Source organism: Pipistrellus kuhlii, unplaced genomic scaffold, assembly GCF_014108245.1.
Source record: "Pipistrellus kuhlii isolate mPipKuh1 unplaced genomic scaffold, mPipKuh1.p scaffold_m20_p_35, whole genome shotgun sequence".
Classification (NCBI taxonomy): domain Eukaryota; kingdom Metazoa; phylum Chordata; class Mammalia; order Chiroptera; family Vespertilionidae; genus Pipistrellus; species Pipistrellus kuhlii.
This window is the reverse complement of record NW_023425535.1, coordinates 1,690,001-1,715,488: the sequence shown is the minus strand read 5'-3', so window position 1 is coordinate 1,715,488 and position 25,488 is coordinate 1,690,001. Positions and strand designations below refer to the sequence as shown.

The 25,488-nt window shown below is 46.4% G+C and overlaps 1 protein-coding gene and 1 long non-coding RNA gene across 2 annotated transcripts in view; one reads left to right on the top strand and one right to left on the bottom strand.

The window, feature by feature from the left end:
• The first annotated feature begins 1,352 nt into the window (after positions 1-1,352).
• Positions 1,353-12,959, top strand: CUNH10orf53 (chromosome unknown C10orf53 homolog). The gene is made up of 3 exons (XM_036461249.2): positions 1,353-1,449; positions 12,060-12,179; positions 12,829-12,959. The coding sequence occupies exons 1-3, from the start codon at positions 1,353-1,355 to the stop codon at positions 12,891-12,893; spliced, it is 282 nt and encodes a 93-aa protein (XP_036317142.1). The 3' UTR covers positions 12,894-12,959.
• LOC118732160 overlaps positions 7,600-25,488 on the bottom strand; it is a 23,408-nt gene continuing 5,519 nt past the window's right edge. Inside the window, exon 3 of the long non-coding RNA XR_004992069.1 lies at positions 7,600-7,783. This is a non-coding gene — a long non-coding RNA (uncharacterized LOC118732160). The remainder of the gene's footprint in view (positions 7,784-25,488) is intronic.

Below are 25,488 nucleotides of genomic sequence, written 5' to 3'. Positions count from 1 at the left end.
ATGTACCTGAGTTGCGGGCACGTCCCCAGTAGGGGGTGTGCAAGAGGCAGCTGATCAATGTTACTCTCTCATCGATGTTTTTGGCTTTCTATCCCTCTCCCTTCCTCTCTGTAAAAAAATCAAAAAAAATATTTAAAAAAAAAAGAAGGAACTCTTACCATTTGCAACAGCATGGATGGACCTGGAGAGCATTGTCTAAGCGAAATAAGCCAGTCAAAGGTAAATATCACATGATCTCACTTATTCGTGGAATATAAAGAACACCATAGACCAATGAACAAAAATAAACATAGAGACAAAGAAGCATCGAACAGGCTGTCAAACTTCAGCGAAAAGGCAGGGGAGGGGTGGGAAGGGGATAAAAGGTCAACCAAAGGACTCATGTGCATGCATATAAGCATAACCAATGGATGTGACACTGGGGGGGGAGGGGAGGGAATGTGCAGGGGGAGAGGGGGAGGGTGGCCAGGGAGGTATATGGGGGGGGGGGGGGTAGGAGACATATGTATTATTTGTAATACATTAAACAATAATAAAATTAAATAACTAACAAAATAGAAACTTAAACTTAGAAATGAAAGCCAGAAATAAATAATATTATGAATCAAAAGTTGACATAACTACACAAAAGTAGACATTTAAAATAAGAGAGTCCATCAATCACTGTATGCCAATAAATTTGAAAACTTACGTAAAAATAGAAAAATTATTAGAAAGATATAATTTGTTGAAACTTGATGCAAGAGTAAAATTTCTGAATATTTTTATAAATCTTAAATAAACTAACGAAGTAGTTTAAAATCTTCCTATTCAGTGAAGGGGGAGGGGAATAAAATTTTATACAGATGTTCTACCAAACATTCAAAGAGGTGATCAACAAATCGCAGGCAAGATAAATAAGAAGAAATCTATACATAGACACGTTTCCAACCCATGCTACACCCTGAATCATCTGCGAAGGTTACTGGACCCCTCTGAGCCTCAGCTTTATAAACACTAAAGAACAAAATACAACCTATTTTATAAGAAGGTAAAATGATTACATGAGATAACACATGGAAAGTGCTTGGTATGTTGCCTGATACATGCTTTCTGTAATTGGCTGTAAGTACTGGCTATTGTTATTGATCAACACTTCCCACACTTTCCAAACCAGGTTAAAACCCATGTTTGCCTGACCATGAGAGTCGCTAAAGTGAATCATCTCTGACCACCACCACGCCTTTTGGAAAATCCTCAAGCTCCACCCTCCTGACCACGCCCAGCCGCACACGGCCACGCCCACTCTAAGGGCATAAAGAGCTGTTGCCCAGCAGTGTGTGCTGCCCGGTGGCGGGGCAGGAGGCCCAGCTATGCCCAAGAATGCAGTAGTCACCTTGCGCTATGGGCCATACAGCGCAATGGGCCTGTCTGTGGAGCACCGCACCTTCCGCCTGGAGGGCCTGCTAGGTGGGTAGCCAAGCGCTGGAGGGCCATCAACACGTGTGTGCCCAGGTATCGCTAGCCTCTGAGATTCTAGGAAGTTGGTGCCTTCTGTCTAGACCTCCTTCCTTCCTCAGATCCCGACCGAGTTCCACCTCCTCTGGAGAGTCTTCCCTGAACCCCCAGGCTCCAGTTAGCACCTTCCTCCGCCTCCCACTGCTTCGTATAAGAATGGGACAAATGAGCATGCTCTGTGAGCCCTCCAGGTGCCAGGCAGGGTACACAGTTACCTGGATGAAAAGAATTACCCCGCTTTACGCACTGGAACCTGAGGATCAGGAACGGTGAGTGCCTTCTCCAAGGTCATCTGGCTGACTGGGAAGTGGTGGTGAGTCGATCCCTTGATCATTCTTTCATGCAGCAGACCTTTACTGATCACCTTATATGTGTCAGGCACTCTTGTAGGCACCTGGGGCATGCTGGGAACAAAGACATATGTCCATAAAATGGTGTATGTTCTTCTCATCGATGACTGCTAACTGACCGTAGTGCCAAGACTGTGACAGAGTAACGTAATCATAGTGGGCCCTGCCACTGCCAGGACTGGAAGGGAGAGGGAAACATCTGGAAAGGTTTTCTTGCTGCAATTCCATTTGAGTTCAGCTTTAAAGAATGAAAACCTAATTAGGTGAAAAAAAGAAAGTTCATTCTAAACGGAGGAGCTAATATCTGTGGAGACTGGAAGCATGAACAAATGATGTATTTGTTGAGCTTATGGGAAGATGAGGATGGAGAGGGAGGCAGGGACCAGATCCTGCAGGGCCGTGTGAAAGTTCTAGGCAGGGGGATGAAACACTGGCTGCTGTGAGGACAGGTGAGAGGGGCCTAGAATGGAAGCAAGGAGACAAGGTGGGGGCTGTTGGAGTGTCCATGGGAGAGATGACACTAGCGTGTGCCAGGACAGCCATACGGGGTGGGAGGTGAAGGTAAAAGCAATGGTACTCCCTAAAAAATTGTAGCTGGGGGGCAAGGGTCAAGTCCATTCTGACTTGAACCAAGTGCTGATGGATGGAAGTGCTCCACATTGAAATTGACAACATGAGAGATACTTCATTGGGGGAACATGCTTTGTTTTGGACATCATTGAACTTAGTGAGCTTTCAGCTATGTAAGCAGAGATTCTGAGTCAGCTCTGCAGTTCCGGAGTTCAGAGAAAAGGTCTGTTCTGGAGAAAGGTATGAGTCGTTGGCTTAGGGAGAACACATAGAATGAAAAGAGCCTGAGACTGAGTCTTCATGAACTCCATTATATGACCAAACACAGAATCTTCCAGGCACAATGCTATGAGAGTCCAGAGGACACAAAGTCATCAACCACGGAAGGCCTCCTGGAAGAGGTGACATTGCATTCTAATTAGAGTGTGCAGAGGATCTTAGTGATCAGAGAAAACTGCTTTCTCTGAGAGAAGAGTTAATTGAGAAATTTCTGTTGTAAATAACCCAGTATTATTGGGTAAAGCTTAAAATGTTTGTAGTCTTGGCTAAGGACACTGCCTAAATAATTAACTTTTTGCTTCTTCTCCATCTGATGACCTGGGCCTACTCACCAACTCATCACCTCATAATCCACCTTTAGTGTGTTCAATAAATAATGAGACTAAGCAACCATAGCATTTCCTAAAAATAAGGTAGATCTGGCTTCTGGTCAAGATGGCAGTATACTTAGAACATGGAACTTGGAAACTCCCACAACCACATTAAAATTACAACCAAACTACAGAAGAGCCATTGCTCAGAACTGTCTGAAATCTAGCCAAACAGAAGACCTGTAACTAAGGTATAAAAAAGAAGCCACATCAAGACCAGTGGAATAGGCTGGACTCCCTAAAAAATTGTAGCTGGGGAGCAAGGGTCAAGTCCATTCTGACTTGAACCAAGTGCTGATGACACAGAATAGGCTGGTCCCACACCCACATGTGGTTAAAAATTGGAAGGAATATCTTGGCTGCCCTAAAAAGCCAGAGGTCCCACCCTCAGCCCAGAATCCTCAGCCCAGAATTCCAGTGGCTGGAAGAGATATCTTCAAAACTTCTGGCTGTAAAAACCAGCGGAGACTGTAGCTGAGTGAGACGAAGATCCTGCCCGTAGATGGACTCCGTTTCACTGCCTATGAGCTCCAGCACCGGGGCAGCAGCTTGAAAGACACCAGAGGCATGTGGGACGAACTGAACTGTCTGGAAGAGCAGCCTTCTCCCAGGCAGAAGTGCTGGCAGAGGCCACGGTTCCTTGCTGAGCCCTCCCCCAGCAGAGCCAGCAGGCAGGCACCATATCTGAATCTCCATCAACCTGGCTGACACCATTTGCCCCACCCGGGTGATTCCCAGAGGTCCCACCCACCTAAGCCTTTTCCAGAGTCTGTCCATACAAATGGCCTGTCTTGGCTCATGCTGCCGACTTTCCTAAAAGCTCTCAAAATAAGCAACATCTGGCCTTTGTGTACCCTGTACCTCTCGCTAAGTGGCCCCCGTATTAGCACTAGTGGCAGCTGGCTGTGGTCCTCAGCTTGGGCTCTCCCAGGCACCTCCAAGTCCAGCACAAGTAGCAGCCATCTGTGGATTGCTTTGTAGCTCGTGTTGTGTGGCCTTGGGCAGGACACAGGTGGCAGCTGACCTTGGCCCACACCTCCCAGCACATGTGGTAGACAGCTTCAGAACAAACTGAAACACCACCCAATTACCTCAACAGGCAACACATTCAAGGCATGGACTCAGTGGGTATCTGAGACCTGGTAAAGTGAGTTCAGCTCACTGGAGTTGGCCCTTGAACTGCTGATTCTCCACCGTGGTCATAGCCTCTATTTGCAGCGGATCGGCCTGGAGGTAAATCCATCCCATTGACTTGCCAATAGCGATCAAGGCTCAACTCAAACAGGAGGATACACACAGCCCAAATGGAAGGCACACCTGGAGATCCCAGCTCAGGTGACTGGGGAGGCTGCATGAGACCGACAGTGGAACCTGGGTTCTCAAACTTAATTTATTCCAGAAGACTGTTTGGGAAGCAATTTATAAGAAAACTGAAGCATTTTTCCCCTTAGAAACAATGTAAATTTAATTCATCTGTTCCGGAACCCCAAATGATTTCCTGTTTTAACCTTTCTTATATATAGTACATGTCTAATGTACTGTTTAACCTATAAATAAACACACTTAAAACAAAAAGGAGATGAAATATAAATGAAATTTTTTAAAGGGAATAAAATGTACAGTAAAAAATTAAAATGTATGTCCACGCCGGAACTTAACTTTAATGTTGAGAGCTATTGCTCTGAAGTGCTTTCACTGGCAAACTGCTTTTCATTTATCCAAATCAACAATTTTTCTGCCTCTCAGCATGTGATTGTTGTTTCATGAGCACTTTCACACCCTTAACATCAGCACTCTTGATGGCCTCTTTATGTTTTAAAATTTAGCTAATCAGCGATTTCCCCATGCCATACTTGGTAGCCAGATTAGATACATGAACACCTTCTCACTTTGCTGCAATCACTAACCTTCTTAGGACCCATGGTGGCTTACTGTATGTAAGTATCTCAAGAAATGATAATCAAACTTCTTTAAGAAGAAAAGAAAAGATAATGAAATATGAATACAAAAATACAGGAAAAAGATAGCCATGAAGGAGGGGTAGTTCTAAAATGGTGGTAGATTAAGTAGAAGCTACACTAACACTCTCCTGGGACCAAACTAGAATTACAACTAAAATACAGAAAAACATCCTGAATAATCAACTAAAGATCAAGAGAACCTGATAACCAAGGACTGAAAGTGGAGACCACAGAGAGACTGGTAGGAAGTGCAGAGACACAACAGGGCTGGCTGGGCTCCCACAGACAGCAGCTGAAGTTCTGGAGGGATATCTCAGCTATCAGGGGTTCCCACTGAGAACTCTGGGGTCTAAACCCCAAAGCTTGGCTCCCCAGCCCAAAGCACCAGAACTGAGAAAGGTGCCCACATAACAGCTGGCTGTGGAAAGCATCAGGGTTGCTGTCTGCTAAGGAGAAATGGCTGGGAAAGCAGCAACTCACCTTGGGCTCTGGCAGAGGGAGGGCAGAGTGGACCAGAGCTGTGTGTGGAGAATCCCCGGGTGGGCAGAGTGGACTAGAGCTGTGTGTGGAGAATCCCTGGGTGAGGGCTCTGGGGTTAGAGCTCAGAAGCCAGCCACTCCGGTTTCCTATGCTGAGTCATTTCCTCATACTGCAGTGGATATCTTTCTCTAGAAGACATTTTCCATCTAGGCAGCTTTTGCCTGGGAAGGAACCAATTGTCCACCTGTTGGAAAACCTCTCACCCACCCTGTAGAGTCCATGCCTTGCTGTGGTCTATAGCCTGAGGCAAATTAAGACTGAAAATAACAATCAGACCACAAGATGAGGTGGATCTCTGGAGGCTTTGAGCCTCTGTCGGATCTCTTTCTGGGCCTGGGGGTTGGAAAAGCAGACTTTGGTGCACCTGTTGGTCATATCCAAAGGCACCCAGCCCCAGCCGAGGGAGCACAAGCTGTGGGTTGCTGATCGCTCCAAACAGTGCTCAGAGCCAGTCACAAACCGTGTCTGACATTGTCCTGCACCAGAGATTGGGACTCTTAGCTGATCTACCTAATACACAGACTCAAACCCAAACAGGCAGCCAAAATGGGGAGATAAAACAATGATCCCCAAATAAAAGAACAAGAGAATTCTCCAGAAGAAGAGCTAAATGAAATGAAGATAAGAAATTTTCAGATAGTTTCAGGTTTTTTTCTTATAATTGATTTCTAGTTTCTTACTGTTGTTTGATATTATTTCAATCCTCTTAAACTTACTGAGCTTTGTTTTATGTCGTAATGTGTGGTCTATCCTTGAAAATGTTCTATGTGTACTTGAAAAGATTGTATATTTTGCAGTTTTGGAGTGAAATGCTCTGAATATATCAATTAATCTAGTGTGTCATTTAAGGCTGCTGTTTCCTTGTTGATTTTCTGTTCAGAAGATCTAGCCTGATAGCAATGGTTTATTAAAATTCCCTACTACGGCTGTATTACTCTTGACCTCCAAGGGAGCAGCTTCTTCTCTGCTCTGTTCTTTGCTGTGTCCCAGTGTCTGGAATTGTGCTGGGCATATTTTACGGATCAAGAAAGATTAGTTAAAATGAATGTACATGGAGCTGAATGCTAGACCTGGAGGTGAGACTACAGAGGAAGCCAGGAAAAACAGATCAGGCAGATAGATGGTAGGGCTGACGTGGAAAGAACCTGAGGCACAGGAGGCAGATGACATGAGAACTGCGAGAAGAAAATGACTAATGGGCACCCAACTGTTACGTAGGAATTATCTTTAGAAAAAGATGAATTCATAGTTGATGAGGGACCTGGGGAAAAAGTGTTCTCAAAGACCTGAGGAGGGTTGAAACCGGTTTTGCTCAGTGGATAGAGTGTTGCCTGTGGACTGAAAGGCTAGATTCCAGTCAAGGGCATGTACCTGGGTTGCAGGCACATCCTCAGTAGAGGTTGTGCAGGAGACAGCTGATTGATTTTCTAACTCTCTATCTTTCTCTCTTCCTCTCTGTAAAAAATCAATAAAATATATTTGGAAAAAAAAAAAGACCTGAGGAGGAAGGGTACACTGGCACAGTAATTTTGGAGGGCAACTTGAGAGTATCTTAAAATTTAGCATGTACTATGGAATCCAGCTATGCCGTTTTTCAATTTTACACACACACACACACACACAAAACAAAACAACAAAAAAAAAAAAAACTCGCACATATACCTGGAGGCATCTTCTTCCTTTACATTTCTTGATGACTGAAAAATAGGAAACACCCAGAAAAAGGAATGGCTGGATGAATTGCTGTACATGTATCACATGACATGCAATGTAGCTAATCTGTGTATATTGGCAGGACTGGATCACCATGCCACAGTGTTCATGGAATAAAATACGTTCCTGAGTTCCATATGCACTGTGGTCCCACCTCCACTGAAAAAAGTCAAAAGACAGGAGGGGGGAGGATTGTGTGTAATCTAAAATTTTTTGTCCATTTCTATAATTGTAAGGGTTTTTTTTAAGTCATGGGTCTGCATCATAACCTGTAAAATTTTAGTGTAAACGTATTTTATTTTATTTCTTTACAGGCAATAATAAAAAGGCTATTTATTATACAATAATTCAGTGAATTTTACCTAGTTTCAAGAATAATTCATGCAATTACAATGAGAGGTAGAAACACTGTATTAAAGACCTAAGAATACAAACATCATATAAATAAGTGTTCAAATTAACTGCTGGAATTTCATACAAATTAATAAGGTAAATTACATTACTTCAAGACACTAAATTAGATTAATGACAAAGAGCTTCTGTGCAATTTGTCAGTTCAAATTTATTATCTAAAAGGATTAGAATAGAAGGGTTAAAACTGGAGAGTGGTTTATTCAAGTATTCAAGCAGGTAAATAAGAGAAACCAAATAACGTACAAGATAGAAACCATTCTGGAGGGATGTCAACTGCCCACCTTCTCCATAATCAGCTGTTTGGTAAACTGCCAGGATTAACATGGAAAGCACGTATTGGGCTACAGAGCTGCCGTTTTCCTAAGAGAAAACAACCCTCTCTTCTCACTAATTTCATGTGGGCACTCCCCATCATTAACAAGCCTTACATCCCAACATGACATGGCCCTATCAGGATTCTAGACGTATCCCTTGATGGACATCTTTATCTAATACTGCCCAATAACGCAGTTGTTAAGAGGCCAAGAAGTCCCACCCATCAATGCACATTCCGCATGAACAATAAAGAATGCAACCAAAGGCCAACAGTTGCACCTCAAAACATCACTGAGGAAACCTGGGGGGCAGATGAAGTGGTTAAACACACGCAAAGATTCACCTGAACACAGGTCCTTACCACTGAAAAGCCACTAGCGACTACGTGTGATTCTAGAAAGGGTGTGTGTATACAATCAAGTAAAGTATTAAAAAAAAAAAAAGTATTTTAATGCAATAATGAAGAGGGCCTGAGCACTCATCTCCTGAGGGGGAGGAGAGACGGGTGAGCCATCAACTGTGCTGATGGCTCTTCCCTCCTGAGAGCAGGTTCAGAGCGGGCAGAGGAGGCAGAAGCACAGAGAGCTCTTCCTGCAGGAGGGAGCGGAGGAGTGTTTTGAGAAGATCAAGGGGAGAATTGTTATGGTTGAAGGAGACTTAAGTATCACAAGGTCTCAGCAGGTGGTTGATTTTAAAGTTAGCTTTGTTATTCATGAATGATGATGCGTATTATGCTGGCAGCCAACATTCACTGAGGGCCGGTGACACAGGCTTCTCTGCTCCTCCTCCCTCCCGGCCCCACACTCGGCAACCACTGTAGCCTCAACGCTCACACCACACCCGCAGGCAGAGTGGTGCACTTGCAGCCCCTTCTGCACAATCTGCATCTGAATTCTGTGTTTCTTTAAAAAAAAAAATCATAGCTCTCTATCATTTCCCTCAGACTGCTGGCTTTGGGAATATGTCTGATCTTTCCTGAACCTACTACACCTTAAGCAATCTGAACCTCTTTGTTCTTTCTTCATTATAATAGCTCAGCAAAAATGTCTCTGCTATGGCTTCAATCCTGATGAAACCAAATTACTAATGCTTAACAAAGAGTTCTAAGTAATTCCCCAGGCCATGCTGCTCCTTGCCTGGTGTATTTAAATTTGCCAAATGACCTGCTGAAGAGAACTAGAAGGAACTGAAACCACCCACACAAATCAGAGTCTGCTTTATGTAGTCAGGGCGCTATGTGACATCCACCGCCCCTCGTTCTGCATCAGCCACATGCTAGGTCATCAGCATTGCATCCGCGTAAGCCGAGAGGGGGACAGGCCAGCCTGTCTGTCTGTCTGCCTTGACTTCCTAAGCAGTGCGTGTAAATCCCTCACAGATGGTGCACGCTCCCCGGCACTGGGAAGAGGGGCCTCTTCTGTGTCCCTTCCGTTTGCCCAGATCCCACTTGAAGAATGAGGTGCCACTTCAAAGAAGCGGGCATTCTGCGGGGGGCCTTACAGCTTCGCGTGATTCATGCTGGAGGTTAGCCGCTGCCTTTGCAGAGACTTTGTTGCGTGGAGTGCATTCCTCTGACCTTTCTTTGAATAGACAGCCCATGGCCGTTCACAGAACAAATGGGACCTCCGTGTAGAGAAGCTGGCATTAGCATGAGCTGCAGGAATTCTGGTGCTGCTTCCAGTTTTATCCCTTAAGCCTGCACTGGCCGCCCTCCCGCTGGGCTCAGCGCATCCTGGACGGAGGAGAAGGGATGGGTGTCCTGAGAGTAATTTACGATCTAGTCTCAGATGGCTTATGGCTTTAATCAGTCAGACTCGGGTCACTCAGGGTCCAAAACAGTCCTTGGAGGTGCCCAGCGCCATTGTGAGCTTGTTCATTCCGTGAGATTCATTAACACCAGACCCCAGTAGGGGGTGAGGGATGAGGGGTGGGGGGTAAAAGGGTCCTGTGGTCGGTGAGGGAGAGGCATGCCCTTAAAGGCTGTGAGAACGCAATGTGGAGTTAGTTATTTGCTCTCTTAGGACTTCTTGTTGGGCTTCCTTCACTTAGACCCCGTTAGTCGGCACCCCCGCTTCCACGGGTGGCTTGCCTATTTGATGGCTCAGATCCAGTGTCTTAGCTACACCCTGCCATGAAGAGTGCCGCTGTTCTCACAAAACAAACCCCAAACTCACTGCTGCAGGAGGCTTGGTCAGACGGCCCCCGGAAAAGGGTTGTGGCAGCTGCAGGGTCACAGCCTTCCGGGTCGCCCCTGCAGCGCCTCACTTACACTGCGTTCTGTGACAGCCCCAGACAGGCCTACACCCTCCTTCCCGAACCCCCAGGCCTCAGCACCTAGCCCCAGAAGGGGGCTGGGAAGTGAGGGTGGAGAGGCTGTTTGTTCCTGATGTTTCCTGTCAGGTTGAACTCCATTTCCCAGGAACATCTTCTGACAAGGGAAAGTCAAGGTCACAGGGGCTGAATTGCCTCCTATCTACCCACTGGGAGCTCTTCCCTCTCCAGCTACCCCCCCTCCCTGAACCACACACACACACACTGGAAGGTGCTGCTGGGACTGTGTGATCCCCAGAACCCTGTAGAGATCTATGCTTCTCAGGTGACCCACTGCCATTCCCACGGGTCCACGCTGAGTGCCTTCCTCCGAAGACGTTTCAGAAGACCTGTAACCAGACGCAGTAATGGAACCAGGCCGCAGGGAGAGACGTGGTGTCTGCAGAGCCTGGTTGGCTGACACAGAGTCAATTAGGGCCGCCACTGGGTGCCCGAGGAGCGCTGTCTTGTTAATGGAGATCCTCGCTGGGTTACTCTCTCAAGTTCCTTCCAGAAGAGAAATTAAAATCACGCAATTAAAATGCTCACAGTCGGGGCTGGCCGTGCTTGAACTGATTGAAAGATGAAGTGGGCATGCCAACAGTCTGGAAAAGAAATTGTCTCTGTGATTAAACACAATTAACCGGCATAATGTCTGCTTTTCCCAATGTAAGACTGATTGGAATGCTGACTTTAAAACAAACAGTCCCATCTGATTTCTCTTTTCATCCTCACCCAACTTGTGGCCCCCTCTAACACCAAAGATAGCGGGACACATCGGAAAACGGGGGGAAACGTGTTGGGAACCACGAGCCCAGGCTGTTCCGTGCACACTGCTGTGCTAGGCCTGCAACGCTTGCGTTTCTCCAACAGTGAACCTGGCAGAGGTTCTGTCCTGACCTCAGCGGAAGGAGCTGTTGAATGTGATAATCAACATGCCCGTTCGGAAGGTGAGAATAAAAGTTTAGTCCATTAGCTTTATTAGAAATATTTTTTCTGACTATTATAGAAAAATTGGAAAACATGATAAAAGAATAAAGAGAAAACACTCATAATCTCACCAGAGAAAGATAATCACTGGGCATTTTTTATACTACGTATACATATTTTAATTAATATTGAATATCTAGTTTATCTGTAGGTTGATTTTTGCTTATACTACAAATATTTTCGTGCTATTAAAAATTCATAGACATCCTCATAGCGTTGGGTATGTAAGTTAGTCACAGTATTTTGCTATTACAAAATAGAGAATGAAATATCTTGTTGCAAAAAGTCTAATTTTTTCCCTCAGGAAGACTTCTTACAAGAGCAATTTCCTTGGCCAAAGATTAGAATCATTTTTTTTTTAATTCTAATTTTTGAGAATTTTAAGGTTTTTTTCATGTACTGTCAAATTGCCCCTCGACAGGTTCCATCAGCAAAGTCAGAAGTCACCTAATTTCACAAATTCTCTAAAACACTGAGCATTGTCTCTATTAAAAAAACCTAGAGAACTCTCATATTCCCACAGATCGTGTGGGTCTGGATCCAATCACAGCCCATCTTGAAATGCTCGGTCTGGGCTGTGCATCTCAGAGACCTGAGGGCACTCTGGGCCAGCGCCAGGCAGTACCCACCAGGACAGCGGAGCTGTACCATGAGAACTGGAGAGCGGACCAGCGGCTGGGACCCGCGAGGACACCTGCATGCCGGGGTAACGGGCGGTCTGCCTGCCACCACCCCTTTCTCCCCTGCAGCTGTGCTGGCTGAGGATGGACACATGGTCATTCTAGAGAAGATGGACGACTGGAATGTGGTGGAGCTCAGAGTGAACGAAGAAGTGGTCTTCCACTGCAACATCAAAGACCTGGAATTCGGTAACTCCTCCCCCCTCTCCTCTCCCCCACCCCCAGCGGGGCCTTCTCTCAGAGCCCTCAGCTTCCAGATGAAGGGGTCAGTGGGTGGTGCCCAGATTCAACCCGGGCCTCCTTCTGAGTCTCACACTCTTCCTCAGTGAGCGCCCCCTGAGCCACAGACAGTGAAGTGCTCGGTGCTCTCGGCTTCTTCCGAACACGGGGGACAGAGAGGCAGAAAGAAGAAGTCTTAGCTCTAGACTTAGACAGATGATGGGAATTTAGGGATAATCGGTTGTTGGGGGAGGGGTGTGTGCATTTTACTAACGTGTGTTCTATTATGTTATCTTCAACACAAATGTGGTTTCATTCTGACTATTCTGTCTAAGCTGCTAGGACAGAGTTGATTTGCCAGCCGTACACAGCTGACCCGCCATGTTTTAAGGATTTCTCTGCTCTGGCGAGCTGCTGGCCTGGCAGCTGGCATCAGGCACACCTCACTCTGCCCAGAAGTAAAGGCTTTCACAACCCACTAACGCTCTGTCACAGACCAGCTGACCAGTGCCATGCCTGTGTGCGGTGAAAATGCTCCCCAGCGGAAGCCATGTGTGTGTCCTGCATGACATTAAATTGCATAGGAAGCGGCCCCAGGAAAGTCTACCTGTCTCCCCAGGAGGTGATGGCAAACTAGACCCTCTGTGCCAAGAGGCCAGGAGAGCCGTGCTGAACGCCTACTGATCCCGTGGAAACCGGCATCTCAGGCCGAAAGAACAGCAACTGCCTCCGGCATCCGGCGATGCGAACAGCAGCCATTCGGGCCGGGGGCGCCAGCGCTGCCCTCAGCACACGGCGACCCCCGCCTGTCCTGCTGCACGGGCTGCGCAGCGGGCTGCAGGGAGGCGGGCCCGCACGGCAGGCAGACCACGCCGCTGGCTGTGAGTCTCATCGGAGCTCGTAGGGAGGCCCTCCAATACCAGGTACATGTCGAGCTGAAGGAAATAATAAAACGCAATCTCATACCAAAGCGCCGTCTCTTACTAATAAAGCACAGCTGCTGGAAGCATCTGGGAGTCCATCCGATAGTTAGCGAAGCGCTAGGAACAGATAAAATTAAAAATGGGGCAGGGGGGGGGGGAGAGGGAAAATATTTGAAAATCTGAAGGAACAGTCCATTTCAATATTAGGAAACCTGGCTAATCCTACAGGTTTATTTCTTGTTCCCAATGGAATACTGAGTAACACGCTAATAGACAATTACCTAAAGCCAAATCTTTGGTTATTCGCCCGGCCAGCATGGCTCAGTGGTTGAGCACTGACCTAGGAACCAGGAGGTCACGGTTCGATTCCTGGTCAGGGCACATGCCCAGGTTGCAGGCTCAATCCTGTGTGGGGCCTACAGGAGGCAGCTAATCAACGATTCTCTCCCATCATGGTATTGCTATCTCTCCCTCTCCTTCCTCTCTGAAATCAATAAAGAATATATTGTAAAAAAAAAACCCAAAAAACAAAAAAAAAACCCTTCAGCTATTCTCCTCTCACACAAAACGATCTGCCTCCTTTTGCATTAGCCGGTCCAACAGGCTGCTCCGAGGAGGGCCCAGGGAGGCAGGCCCGAGGGTGAAGGCACTCCCCTCCCTCTGGAGGAAAGACAGCCCTCGGAGCTAAGGAGGGTTTCCTCTCGGTCCGTGTGAAGATCTACTACGTCAAAATGACGCTCCTGTTTCTGTCAGGTCATGCACCAAGCCGCAGCATGCTCTTAGCTGTGAGCAGAGAGGCGGGAGAGCTGCAGTGCTGGAGGTCCCGGGAGGAAAGCAGTGCCCCTCGGAGACGACGCCCAGCAGCCTGGGCCTGGGCGTGCGGGGACAGAGGCTCTCAGAGCTGCGGGCCTGCTGCGCTGGGCTCACCCCTCGGAAGTGGCCGCCCCGCTCTGGCTCCCCTGCACCAGGGAGCTACTCTCCCTTTGCTCCAGGCAGCCTCCAGCCCTGCACCCCCAGTTGTACAAGGCACCTAGGACGTGATGAAGCCGCTGCACAAGTTCTCTCTGCATGGGATAAAGTAGGGGATGACATTTCAGCCCAGCTTCACTTATCAGAGTGTCCTCGGAGCTGAGGACTCCCTTAGGGCTCCTCGGAAATATTTAGTCACCGTCCCGGGAGCCTGAGGCTAAAGCAGCTTCCTGGCGTCTGGCGCCGGTTTTCCCCAGGTGAGTAGCCCTAGAACTAACCCTCCTTCTCAAAGGCCAGCGAGTTATCTCACGTAGCCTTCTATCTCTGTCTTCACATACACATATTACTGCAAAAGGAGTGCCCTTTCCCTGCAGGAAATGGAAAAATATATGTAAAAGTAAAGCATAAATTTGATAACATTTTGGTATATTTCAGTGTGGGCTTCTTCTATTTATGACTGAATACTTATCAAGAGATAGACACATATAGAAGTTGAATTCAACAATTTGGGGTCTTGTTGCATGTACCAAATGATATGTCTTTTTTTAAAAACTTAAGATTTTTGTGTTGAGCTTCTTCTGTGTGACTAAAGCAGTTATTGACTAAGAATTCCATCTTAAATCAGGAAATTCCTTCCTCCTCGAACAGTGATCCCTATTTTTATTGCCAAGACTTTTTCTGCTGAGAAATGCAGTGGCCAACTTTCCCACCTGCACTTGCTGTGACTTCAACTCCAAGGTCAGCAGACCCGCCCAGGACTCGGGGACATCAGTGTGGAGCAGGTGAAAGTGCTCCCTTCAGCAGCCTCCCCCCTCCCGCACAGCCCCTCAGCCTGTGCTGGGCCTCAGGCAGCCCCACATCCACCAGGACCTGCTCTCCGCTCTATGACCAGAGCGGAAGGGCAGTGAGACGACATAGCACTTGATTCCACGAAAAACCCAGGGGCAGGAGGCTTCTGGGAGATGCCTGTGCCAGGGCACTGTGTTCAGTTTAATTTAGTTAAACGACGTATAAATCAGCATCAGCGGGCAAGGTCACAGGGCTAGCTCTGGGTGGTCCTTGGAGAGATGGATAGGTGGGGAGAGGGGGAGGCCTATAAGACCAACATTTCCTCCAAACTAGAAATACTTTTAAAACATATTTTTATTGATTCCAGAGAGGAAGAGAGATAAAAACATCAAGGATGAGAGATAATCATTGATCAGCTGCCTCCAGCATGCCTTCTACTGGGGGCCGAACCCTCAGACCAGGCATGTGCCCTGCCCGGGAATCCAGCCATGACCCCTGTTTCTTAGGTCAGCACTCAACCACTGAGCCACGCCGGGCCAGCTATACTGGAAATATCTTCAGGGGTGGAATTGATTTTATTTTGTGTATATTCAAACATTTAAAATAAAGTCAATTAAGCCAAAAATAAAGCAAAACTTTGACATCGAGGTCATATGTCTATATGACCCAACCCTTCTCTGTCCCGGATTAGGAAGAGCTGAGTCTTCGAAAATGTGATCATTTGTAGCCTAAAGAGATGTGCGCTCACCGCCGCTGCCGCCCTGTCTTCTGTCTGCTGCCCGCACCCTGCCCTGCAGAGAAAAGGAAATGTGCGTGCTCCCAACAGAAGACAAAGCACAGACATTCAGGTGCCTTTTAACGCCCTTCACATGCCACCTGATTAAATCACATCTTAAGTTTTGTCAGATGCCAAGCAGTTTTATTGTTATCGGATCACGTAAACAAAGTCTTTTTATAATAATGCTATCGCAGTTCTTAAATGAAATTTGGGATCTCTACGCTTTGTTCATCTGGTTTTAAATTTTTGAATAATGGAGGTTTTTAGGGCCCCCCTGGGCTTGCCGCCTGGGGCGCTCTGGCTGCACCTGCTCTCTTAATAAGCTCACCTTTAACACATTAAATAGCAATACCTGTGCCCGGCTGGTGTGGCTCACTGGTTGAGCGTTGACTTATGAGCCAGGAAGTCATGGTTGAATTCCAGGTGAGGGCACATGCCTGGTTTACAGGCTCAGTTCCCATTGTGGGGCATGCAGGAGGCAGCCGATTAATGATTATCTCTCAGCACTGGTGTTTCTATCTCTCTCTCCCACTCCCTTCCTCTCTGAAATCAATAAAAATATATATTTTAAAAGAAACAATACTTGTGACAAGGCCATCTATAGAAGAAAACCGTGTTAAAAAGTCACTTCCCAGTGTAGGCTGCTGGGACATTTGAACACTGGGGGATGGAGAGGACCCGGAAGAACACTACATACCCTTGCGGGGGGAGGGGAGGGGGGGCGGCGCAAACGCTATGCCTGTGGACACGTTCCCCAGGCAAAGTAGTTCAGGGACTTGGTGCTCAAGTTTACCTGCGTCAGACACTCAGCCCCAGCTGTGGGGGCTGTGGGCACCTCAGGGAGCATGCCCCCTGTGGGTGCCAATCTTCCAGGGGAAACACACAGTTGGCAAATCCAGATGGAAGATAAGAAATGGCCAGCTCAGGTCCCTGGCACGGGCATGGGGAAATTGCCTTCCCGGATGGCATGACCATCCCTTGGGAAAGAGTCTGCTGTGGTCAGTTGGATGGCATGTGATCAGGTGCTCCCGTCCTGGCTGAGCTGATGTTCTGACTCAGGAGGGGGCAGAGTCCACTCCTGGCCTCTGAGGCCACAGGCTCAGGGGGCAGGCTGATGGCCTAAACTCGTGGAGGGAACAGCATGATGACTACCATGGACACGCCTGCTGGGGTGCGAGGGGGGGCGCGCGGGTTGGATGGCCACGCGGGGCAGGCACCCCACGACACTGCTGCTGTGAGGCAGGACTGGGAGTAGTAATCTCCTGAATTTTTCCAGAAGAGCCAGAAATCCGGATTTTTACCTGAAATGTTTGGTTTTATAGTGCTGGCTCAGTTTTTCCAAGAACACAATGACCACCACAAAACAAAAAGCAACACACTACATCTGGCGGGACGATCGTCTGTTCCTGTGGGCCAGAAACAGCCTACCCCCTTCCCCCCCCCCCCCCCCCCCCCCCCCCCCCCCCCGCCTACACCTGTGGCCTGGATGTCATTGTCCCCAGGAATGGCAGGGCCACCCTCTCATCAGGCCCATAACCCTCCTGCCCACACGCTGGTGTGTGTCCACTGCTCTGTCCCAGAGGAACGGAATGGCTTGGTTATACAAATGAAAAGCAGAGCTGTTTGCAGATCTGTGACAGGAAGGCATTTGGGGAGCTGAGCTCCCATAGCGGCCAATTGTTCTCTGTGATGAAGTACCAGGGCCCAGGTGGAGGCAAAGCTGTGTCCCCCAGTTACAGATCCTGATAGGAATTGTCCTTCTCCGAGTGAGGGTTTGGGCTGCCTTCACCTGCCCAAATGGTCACAGACCTCTTGAACGTGTGTTGCTGCTTGAGTGGCTGTTCAGAAGAGGTCAAGAGCGAAGGAAGAACGGTGAGCCCGAGGACCTGCCTCACAGGTGGGTGATGCTCAGGCCTGTCTGTATGCCTGATGCCCCAATAAAGAACATTCAAGACCCAAAATGTCTGACTCCAGGGAATGATGTTGCAGTTTTTGTAACAAATCCTGGGTCCCAGGCCCGGGAATCTGCATGTTATACATGTTTCAGCTGATTCTCATCACGTAGCCCATCTTACTCTGAGAAAAGTGACGTGGGGGTGTGAGGGCAAAACCACATCCTACAGGGAGAAGTGAGGATTGCCCCATAGAGGAGATGGAGCTGCCCCCCTCTCCCCCCAGTCATCCCGGGCAGGCTAGGAAGGCTGCCCCCAACAGGTGAGATGAAATGTTACCTCCTTCCGGGCCCCCTGTTCTTGGGTCTCAATTCCAAGGAACGTAGGAGGCCCTGGAAACCCCCCTAGGCTGTGAGAGCAGCTGGTCTCGGAAGCAGGGAGGGAGGCTGGGGATTAGGCCAGGGAGTGTCCTGTGGCTGGTATCCCAGGAGTGTGGCTGGCTATCCCAGAGGTTCCAGAAAGCTCTTGACATCTGGACAGTGCTGTGGGGACTTAGGGACTTACGGGACGCTTCTTCTAGGTCTATGCCTGCTCTGGGGCTGGAGGGAAGGACGGGGAAGGGAATGTGCCCACAGGGGGGCACACAGCAGCGGAGGCCCTCAGAAGCGAGGTCGTGGGACATGCTGGAGGTGACTCCGGGCAACATGGACAAAAGCTTCCCAGAGGCCAGAGAAGTGTGGGAGATCGCGGAGGTGCCCTGCTCCCACAACTGGTGCAGAGAAGGGGCACATGGAAGAGTCTTCTCCGTAACCACGCCGGCCGACACTGCTGAGCAAACTCGGGCTCTTATTGTTAAGCTTTCATCTGTACCCAAGACCCCAGGAGGGACAGGTAGCATTTGGGTTATGCATATTAAAACTATTTGCCTATCTATAAACATTTATCAAAATCTGCACTCACATTACTAGGTCTTAAACTTTGGATAAAAATTAATCCTTCTCACAGCAGAATAGCCGGCTAGGGCCAAGAGCAGTGATCCGGGGTTGGCTGAGAGGGAGGGCAGCCTCTTCAAGGATGGTCAGATGCTGGGCATGTTGGATCCGCAGGCACCTTCTGTGGAGACTGAGGGGGCACTGCCCTTCCCCAGGGGGAGCCTGGGGCTAGGTGATCACTGATGGGAGCACCTGTTGAGAGAGGAAATGGAAACTGAGGCAATAATTCAAAAACTGAATAACCTTTGCCGGTTACTAGGTTGGTTAGTATTGTCCCATGCACTGAAAGTTTGCCAGTTTGATTCCCAGTCAGGGCACATTCCTGGGTTGTGAGCTCAGTCCCTAGTAGGAAGCATGCAGGAGGCAGCTGATCCATGATTCACTCTAACATCGATGTTTCTCTCTCTCCTTCTCCCTCTCTCTTCCTTTCTTTCTAAAAAATAAATAAAAATATTTTTTTAAAAACTGAGATAGCATTCTGTGTTGGCAAGGATGTGAGGAATGGGCACTCATGCATTGCTGGCGGCAGTATAAATTGACTACATGTCTGCAGAGCAATATGGCAATATATGTTAAATATTGAAAGCATCTAGATTCAATAACTTCCTCTTATAAAAGTTTATATGTACAAAAACTCTGTACATCATGGCTTGTAATCAAAGATTGGAAAATGCCCTATAACTGGAAAATGAACCATAATCAAAGATTGGAAAATGCCCCATAATTGGAAAATGAACCATAGTTCCTTCATGCAATGGAGCCCTGTGTACTGTAAAGAGACTGAGAGAGATCTTTGGAGTGCTGTTCCGGAATAATCTTCAAGATATATCGTTTAAGTCAAAAAAGCACAAAAAGAGTGCTATAGAAGAGTATATACTATGTCACGATTTGTGGGGGGAAAAAAGAAGAAGAACATATGAATATACATTGAAAAATAAGAATCAAATGAAAGATTGTACTAACGAGAGATTCCAGTATGTGGAGAAAGATCCAAAAGTCTATCTCCTCAAGAAATGGTGCTTGGGGGGGGGGGGGGGGGGGGGGGGGAGAGAAAGAAAGAAATGGTGCTTGGAGAGCTGGACAGCCACATGCAAAAGAAGGAAGTTTGATCCCTACCTCACATCATATACAAAAACTAATTCAAAATGGATGAAAGGCCTGTATGTAAGAGCCAAAACTACAAAACTTTTAGAAGAAAGCACAGGGGCAAGTCTTCATGGCCCTGGATCTCAGTGGTTTCTTAGCTCTGACACCAAAACTATTTAGTTGCTTATGCAACTAAAGAACAAAATAAATTGGGCTTCATCAAAATTAAAAACATCTATCCTTCAAAGGATGCCATGAAGAAAGTGAAAATACAACCTAAAGGATTATTATTATATATATAACATATATCTGTTAAAGAATTTCTATCTAGCATACATAAAGAATTCTTATGACTCAATAATAAAGATTGAGTTCATTTGAAAATAGGCAAAGGATTTGAATACACATTTCTCCAAAAAATATATACAAATGGCCAATAAGCACATGAAAAGATGCTCAACATTATCATCAGAGAAATACAAATCAAAACCACAGTGAGATATCATTCACACTCATTAGGATGGCTATTATCATAAAGACAATAAAAGCCCTACCCAGTGTGGCTCAATGGTTAGAGCCTGAGATCATGCACCGAAGGGTCTCAGGTTTGATTCCAAGTCAAGGGCACCTACCTGAGTTGTAGGTCTATCTCTAGCCCTGGTTGGAGCACATGCGAGAGGCAACCAATTGATATGCCTCTCCCACGTTGATGCTTCTCTCTCTTTCTCTTTCTTTTCCTCCCTTTTCACTTTCTCTAAAAAAGCAATGGAAAAAAAATATCTTCAGGTGAGAATTAACAATACCAAAAAGAAGAAAAAAGAAAGTTAACAAGTTTTAGTGAGGATATAGGGAGAGTAGAACACTCATACACTGTTGTTGGAAAGGGAAAGTGGTGCCTACTCTGGAAAACTGTCTGGTAGCTCCTGAAACAGTAAAACCGTGTTACCCAGAAATTCCACTCCTAGTTATATAGCCCACAGAAATGAAAACCAATGTTGACAGGACACTTGTACATGTTATTTACAGCCTCTCTATATATAAAAGGCTCATATGCTAAGTGTTCATTTGACCACTGACCACCAGGGGGCAGACGCTCAATGTAGGAGCTGCCTTGACACACACTGGCCGTTTACAGAGAAAAGGCACCACAGACCTGGTACCCACAAAGCAACACTCAGCTTCCCCCCAGGTGGGGCTCTTGCCCCACCTCACCCTGGAGCAACACCCTACCAAATTGCAGCCAACATAGCTGAGATCCATGGCACAAAATGAGGCCCATAACTCAGCCCAGAAATGGTCACTGTGGGTGCCAGGTAATGACATCACGTAATAACACACGGCTTCCTCTCCCTAGCAACTAGCCTCCTTGCAGTTTTTTCAGCCCAGGAACATGGCTTGCTTTATAGCCATTTACACTTTAACCAAATGTCTGTGAAGCATTTTACCCTTGTTCTCCCTGCATGATCTACTATAATAATCTGCTTCATGTTAATATTTACTGCTGTGTTGCTGACAATTACCTGAAAGAGAAGTTGGAGTGCTTCACTGGGTTGGAAAAGTTTGGCTAAATCAGAAAGCAGGTCTAACTAAGCAAGTTTATTCTATATCTATAAAAGGCTAAGTTGACTTGCACATGCGTGATACATATAAAGCTCTCATTGGTGCCAATTGCACAGGTGTGTTTCAATCCGTCATCATCAATTGTGAATTTGGTTGACACTTCTATTATAGAGAAAGGGCTAATAGTGATATTAAAATATTTCTTCTAATTAATTTCATTTTAATGTGTATGAATCTGTACACTGGGCCACTATTTTATTTATAATAGCCCAAAGTTGAAAACAATCCAAATGTTTATCAGCTATTAAGTGGGTAAACAAAACTTGGTATATTCATACAATAGAGTATTATTCAACCATAAAAAGCAATAAAGTACTCATACATGCTACAATGTGGTGGACCTTGAAAACATTGTGCTGAGTGAAGTAAGCCAATCATAAAAAGCCACATGAAAAAAAAGTCACATGGTAGATGAGTCCATTAATATGAAATGTCCAAATAGGCAAACGGAGAGACAGATACTAGACTAATGGTTGCATAGGACTGGGAGGAATGGGGATTGAGGTGATGAAGGAGTTCAGAGTTTCTTTCTGACATGATGAAAATGCTTTGTAGCCGAAACCGGTTTGGCTCAGTGGATGGAGCATCGACCTGCAGACTGAAAGGTCCCAGGTTCGATTCCGGTCAAGGGCATGTACCTTGGTTGTGGGCACATCCCCAGTAGGGGGTGTGCAAGAGGCAGCTGATCGATGTTTCTCTCTCATCCATGTTTCTAACTCTCTATCTCTCCCCCTTCCTCTCTGTAAAATATCAATAAAATATATATATTTTTAAAAAATGCTTTGTAATTGGTTGTGGTGATGGCTATATAAGTCCATGAATACACTTAAAATTTTGAGTTGTACACTTTAAATGGATGGATTGTATGTCATGTATGACTATGTAAAACTGTTACTAAAAAAGGTTGGTTGCCTTCTCCCTTCAAACTGTTTGAACAATATTCAGAAGAATGAGACATTCTCTGTATGTATCTATAGGTGCTGGTTTTGTAAAGATGTGCATATCACATAAGAGTGAACAATGTGTGGTGTGTGCATACACACATTTGCACAAGTAGAAATATGTCCGAAACCTTGCCCAAGGTTACCTGAGAGCAAGGGATATAGGCAGAAGGGAAACTTTCCCTCTTACTTTACATGTGTATCTATGTTGTCTGAATTTCATAAAAACGAGACAACAACAATTGCACTCTTTACCGACATCTATCAGTTATTGAGCCCTGCTACAGCCCGGCACAGCCAGTGCTTCTCGGTGTAACTGGGAGGGAGACTGTCTCAGTGGAGGTGAGATGTGGCCCAGGCTGGGAGTAGAGCCCTCGTCCATGGGCCCCACACACCTAAGCATTCCACCTCCACCCCCTCCCATTGCTGGGATGGGACTCAGCTATTTTTGTAATTCTTCCCCAAAATGACCTCCTGGGTGTCTGCTTCAACAACAGTGGATGACAACAACAACGCACTTAATGCGAGCATGTGAAATAAACCAGGCTTCTGCTACAAAAGTCAAAGTTCACCAAAATCAAGTAAGAGCCTAAAGAAACTCAAAGGAGGCTGACAGCTCCATGGTTTGACTGGTTCTTGTCTTTAAAATGTGCTGGTATTTAAATGTTCATTGCATTGAAGAAATGGGTTAAGTGAGTTAAATGTGCTAAACACACCATTCGCAGGGGAGAAATGTCTGCGCCTACTTGTTGACGCTGCTTTTCTGAAGCCAGCGTGGAGCGGCACTGAAGCCAGGCAGCCCGTGGCATTTGGAAAGCGTGCACCTTCTTGAAAACTGTTCTCAGAGAGACATCTATGTTCCCTTGTTTTGAAAAATGCTTACAAAACATTGAATAGCATCTCAGTAGTTTTCTGTAGAAATGAAAGAGACAACACCAGTCTTTTTAACTGCCTAAATTAAAACTTTCTCAGTCTGCCCAGCCGGTGTAGCTCAGTGCTTGAGCATTGATCCAAGAACCAAGAGATCACAGGTTTGATTCCCAGTCAGGGCACATGCCTGAATTGTGGACTTGATCCCCAGTAGGGGCATGAAAGAGGCAGCTGATCAATGATTCTCTCTCATCATTGATGTTTCTATCTAAAATTCATTTTAAAAAATACATATATTAGTGGCCTGGTGCACAAATGAATATGCATGCAAGAATGGGCCTTCGTTCCCCTAGCTGCCAGCACCACCTTCACTCTGACCTGAGCTGCCCAGAGCAGCTGTAGTGGTGCAGGATGCCTGCATTGTTGCCATGATGACGACTACGCAAGCATCCTGCCCCATCTCCAGCCCAGCTCTGCACCTGTGTATGCAAATTAACTGCCATCTTTGTTGGGTTAATATGCATACCCACTCCTGATTGGCTTGTGGGCATCACGAAGGTATGGTCAATTAGTGTGTTACTCTTTTATTAGGTAGACATATATGCATTGGTTTTGGCAACCTGATGCATGAAATTCCTGCAAGGGTAGGCTTTCCTTCCCCCAGCTGCTGGCACTGGCTTCCCTCCTGCACGGAACTGTGGCTTCCTTCTTAGCCCCAGCTTCATCCAGGAGGAAGAAAGGGCATCTGGGAGAACATCCAGTATAATTAGCATATTATACTTATATTATTATAGATATTTTAAGTTTCTCAGTTGGCTACAAACTTAGCACTGTGTGAGAAGGTCCCCGAATGTCTAAGTGTGTTTCTGTCTTGGTGCCCACATATGTCCTTGGTCTTATTCTCCATTCACACTTTGGGGTCACACTCACAGCCTCAGCTAGAACTTCCCAACATCCAGCCCCGAATTTCTTGTTAATTTCTAAATCCCCGAGCCCAGTGGTCTAAGAACTTTTCATCTTCAACTGCAGTTGGCTTAAGAAAATAGGAAACGTATTGGTTTGTCTAACTCTGTGGTTGGCAAACTGTGGCTCATGAGAGACATGCGGCTATTTGGCCTCTTAAGTGTGGCTCTTCCACAAAATACCACGGTCTATTTTGAAGAAGTGGCGTTAGAAGAAGTTTAAGTTTAAAAAATTTGGCTCTCAAAAGAAATTTTAATCATTGTAGTGTTGATATTTGGCTCTGTTGACTAATGAGTTTGCCGACCACTGGAACTGAGAAGTCCCAGGGTTGGCTGCACAGTCTCAGTCAGGGCTCTATCGGCTCTGCTGCTCACGGCTGTGACCTTGACTGAGAACCCCCCACAGGGCCTCAGGATAAAGTCTAAATTCTTCAACCAGGCTGAGGTTTATGATCAACAGGGCTCTGTCGCCTCCTCTGGGAACTGGTCTCCTCTGTGGGGCTCCTTCTCAGGCAAGCTCAGGAAGTGGTGACAGGATGGCCACCTGCAGCTACAAGCTGACACCTCTCCAGCCTGGCAGCCCTGGTGGGAAGAAAGCTCTGTCTTCCCAAAGTCCCAGCAAAGGCGCCAGGGTCCTCCTAGTCATCCCTCCATTTTCACACCAATCTCTGTGACCTGGGGAGGTCATGCTTACTTCTGAAATGGAGAGTGGGGGACTCAGACCTATTGGAACTAAAAGGACGGAGTGTGGGAAAGGTTTGTTTCCCAAAAGTAAAATAAAGAATCTGTTTCCAGAATAGGGGTGTGCACCAGGCCAAAACCAACAGTTGTCCCACATCTCCAGCCGGATGCCCAGGGGCACCTGAGGTAACCCCAGCACATCTGCTCCCTCTCTGTCTCTCTGGCTGAATATCCCATGTTGAAGTTGTAATCAACAATTCACTTACTTGATGGAAAATTTGGAGACAGCTAGTAATTCCTTCACCATTTTCTATTGTTTCTGCCTCTGAAATATTGCTACTCTGACCTTCCCTCAACAATATGCACTCCTGTCTTGGTTTGGGATTTCACCATCTCTTGCCTAGACAGTCACTACCGTGTTTCCCCGAAAATAAGACATCCTCCGAAAATAAGACCTACTTACAGATTTCCTTCTGAGTGAAATATAAGGCATCCCCCCGAAAATAAGGCCCTCCTAGGCTAAACATGAGAGATTTGGTCCACTGATTCTGAAAGAAATGGAGTCACAAGAAATTCACCAGGAAATTCAGGAATTGGATTGTTATGATGATGCTCCAGAAGATAATGACATGACTGTCATTGAATAAATGAGTAAATTCTTGATATTGTAGGATTCACAGTTTGTCTGGTTTGTGTTGACAACTACTGTACTACCATGCCGTATACAGGTAATAAATTTTCTTTATTTTCATTTAACAATAAATGTGTACTGTATT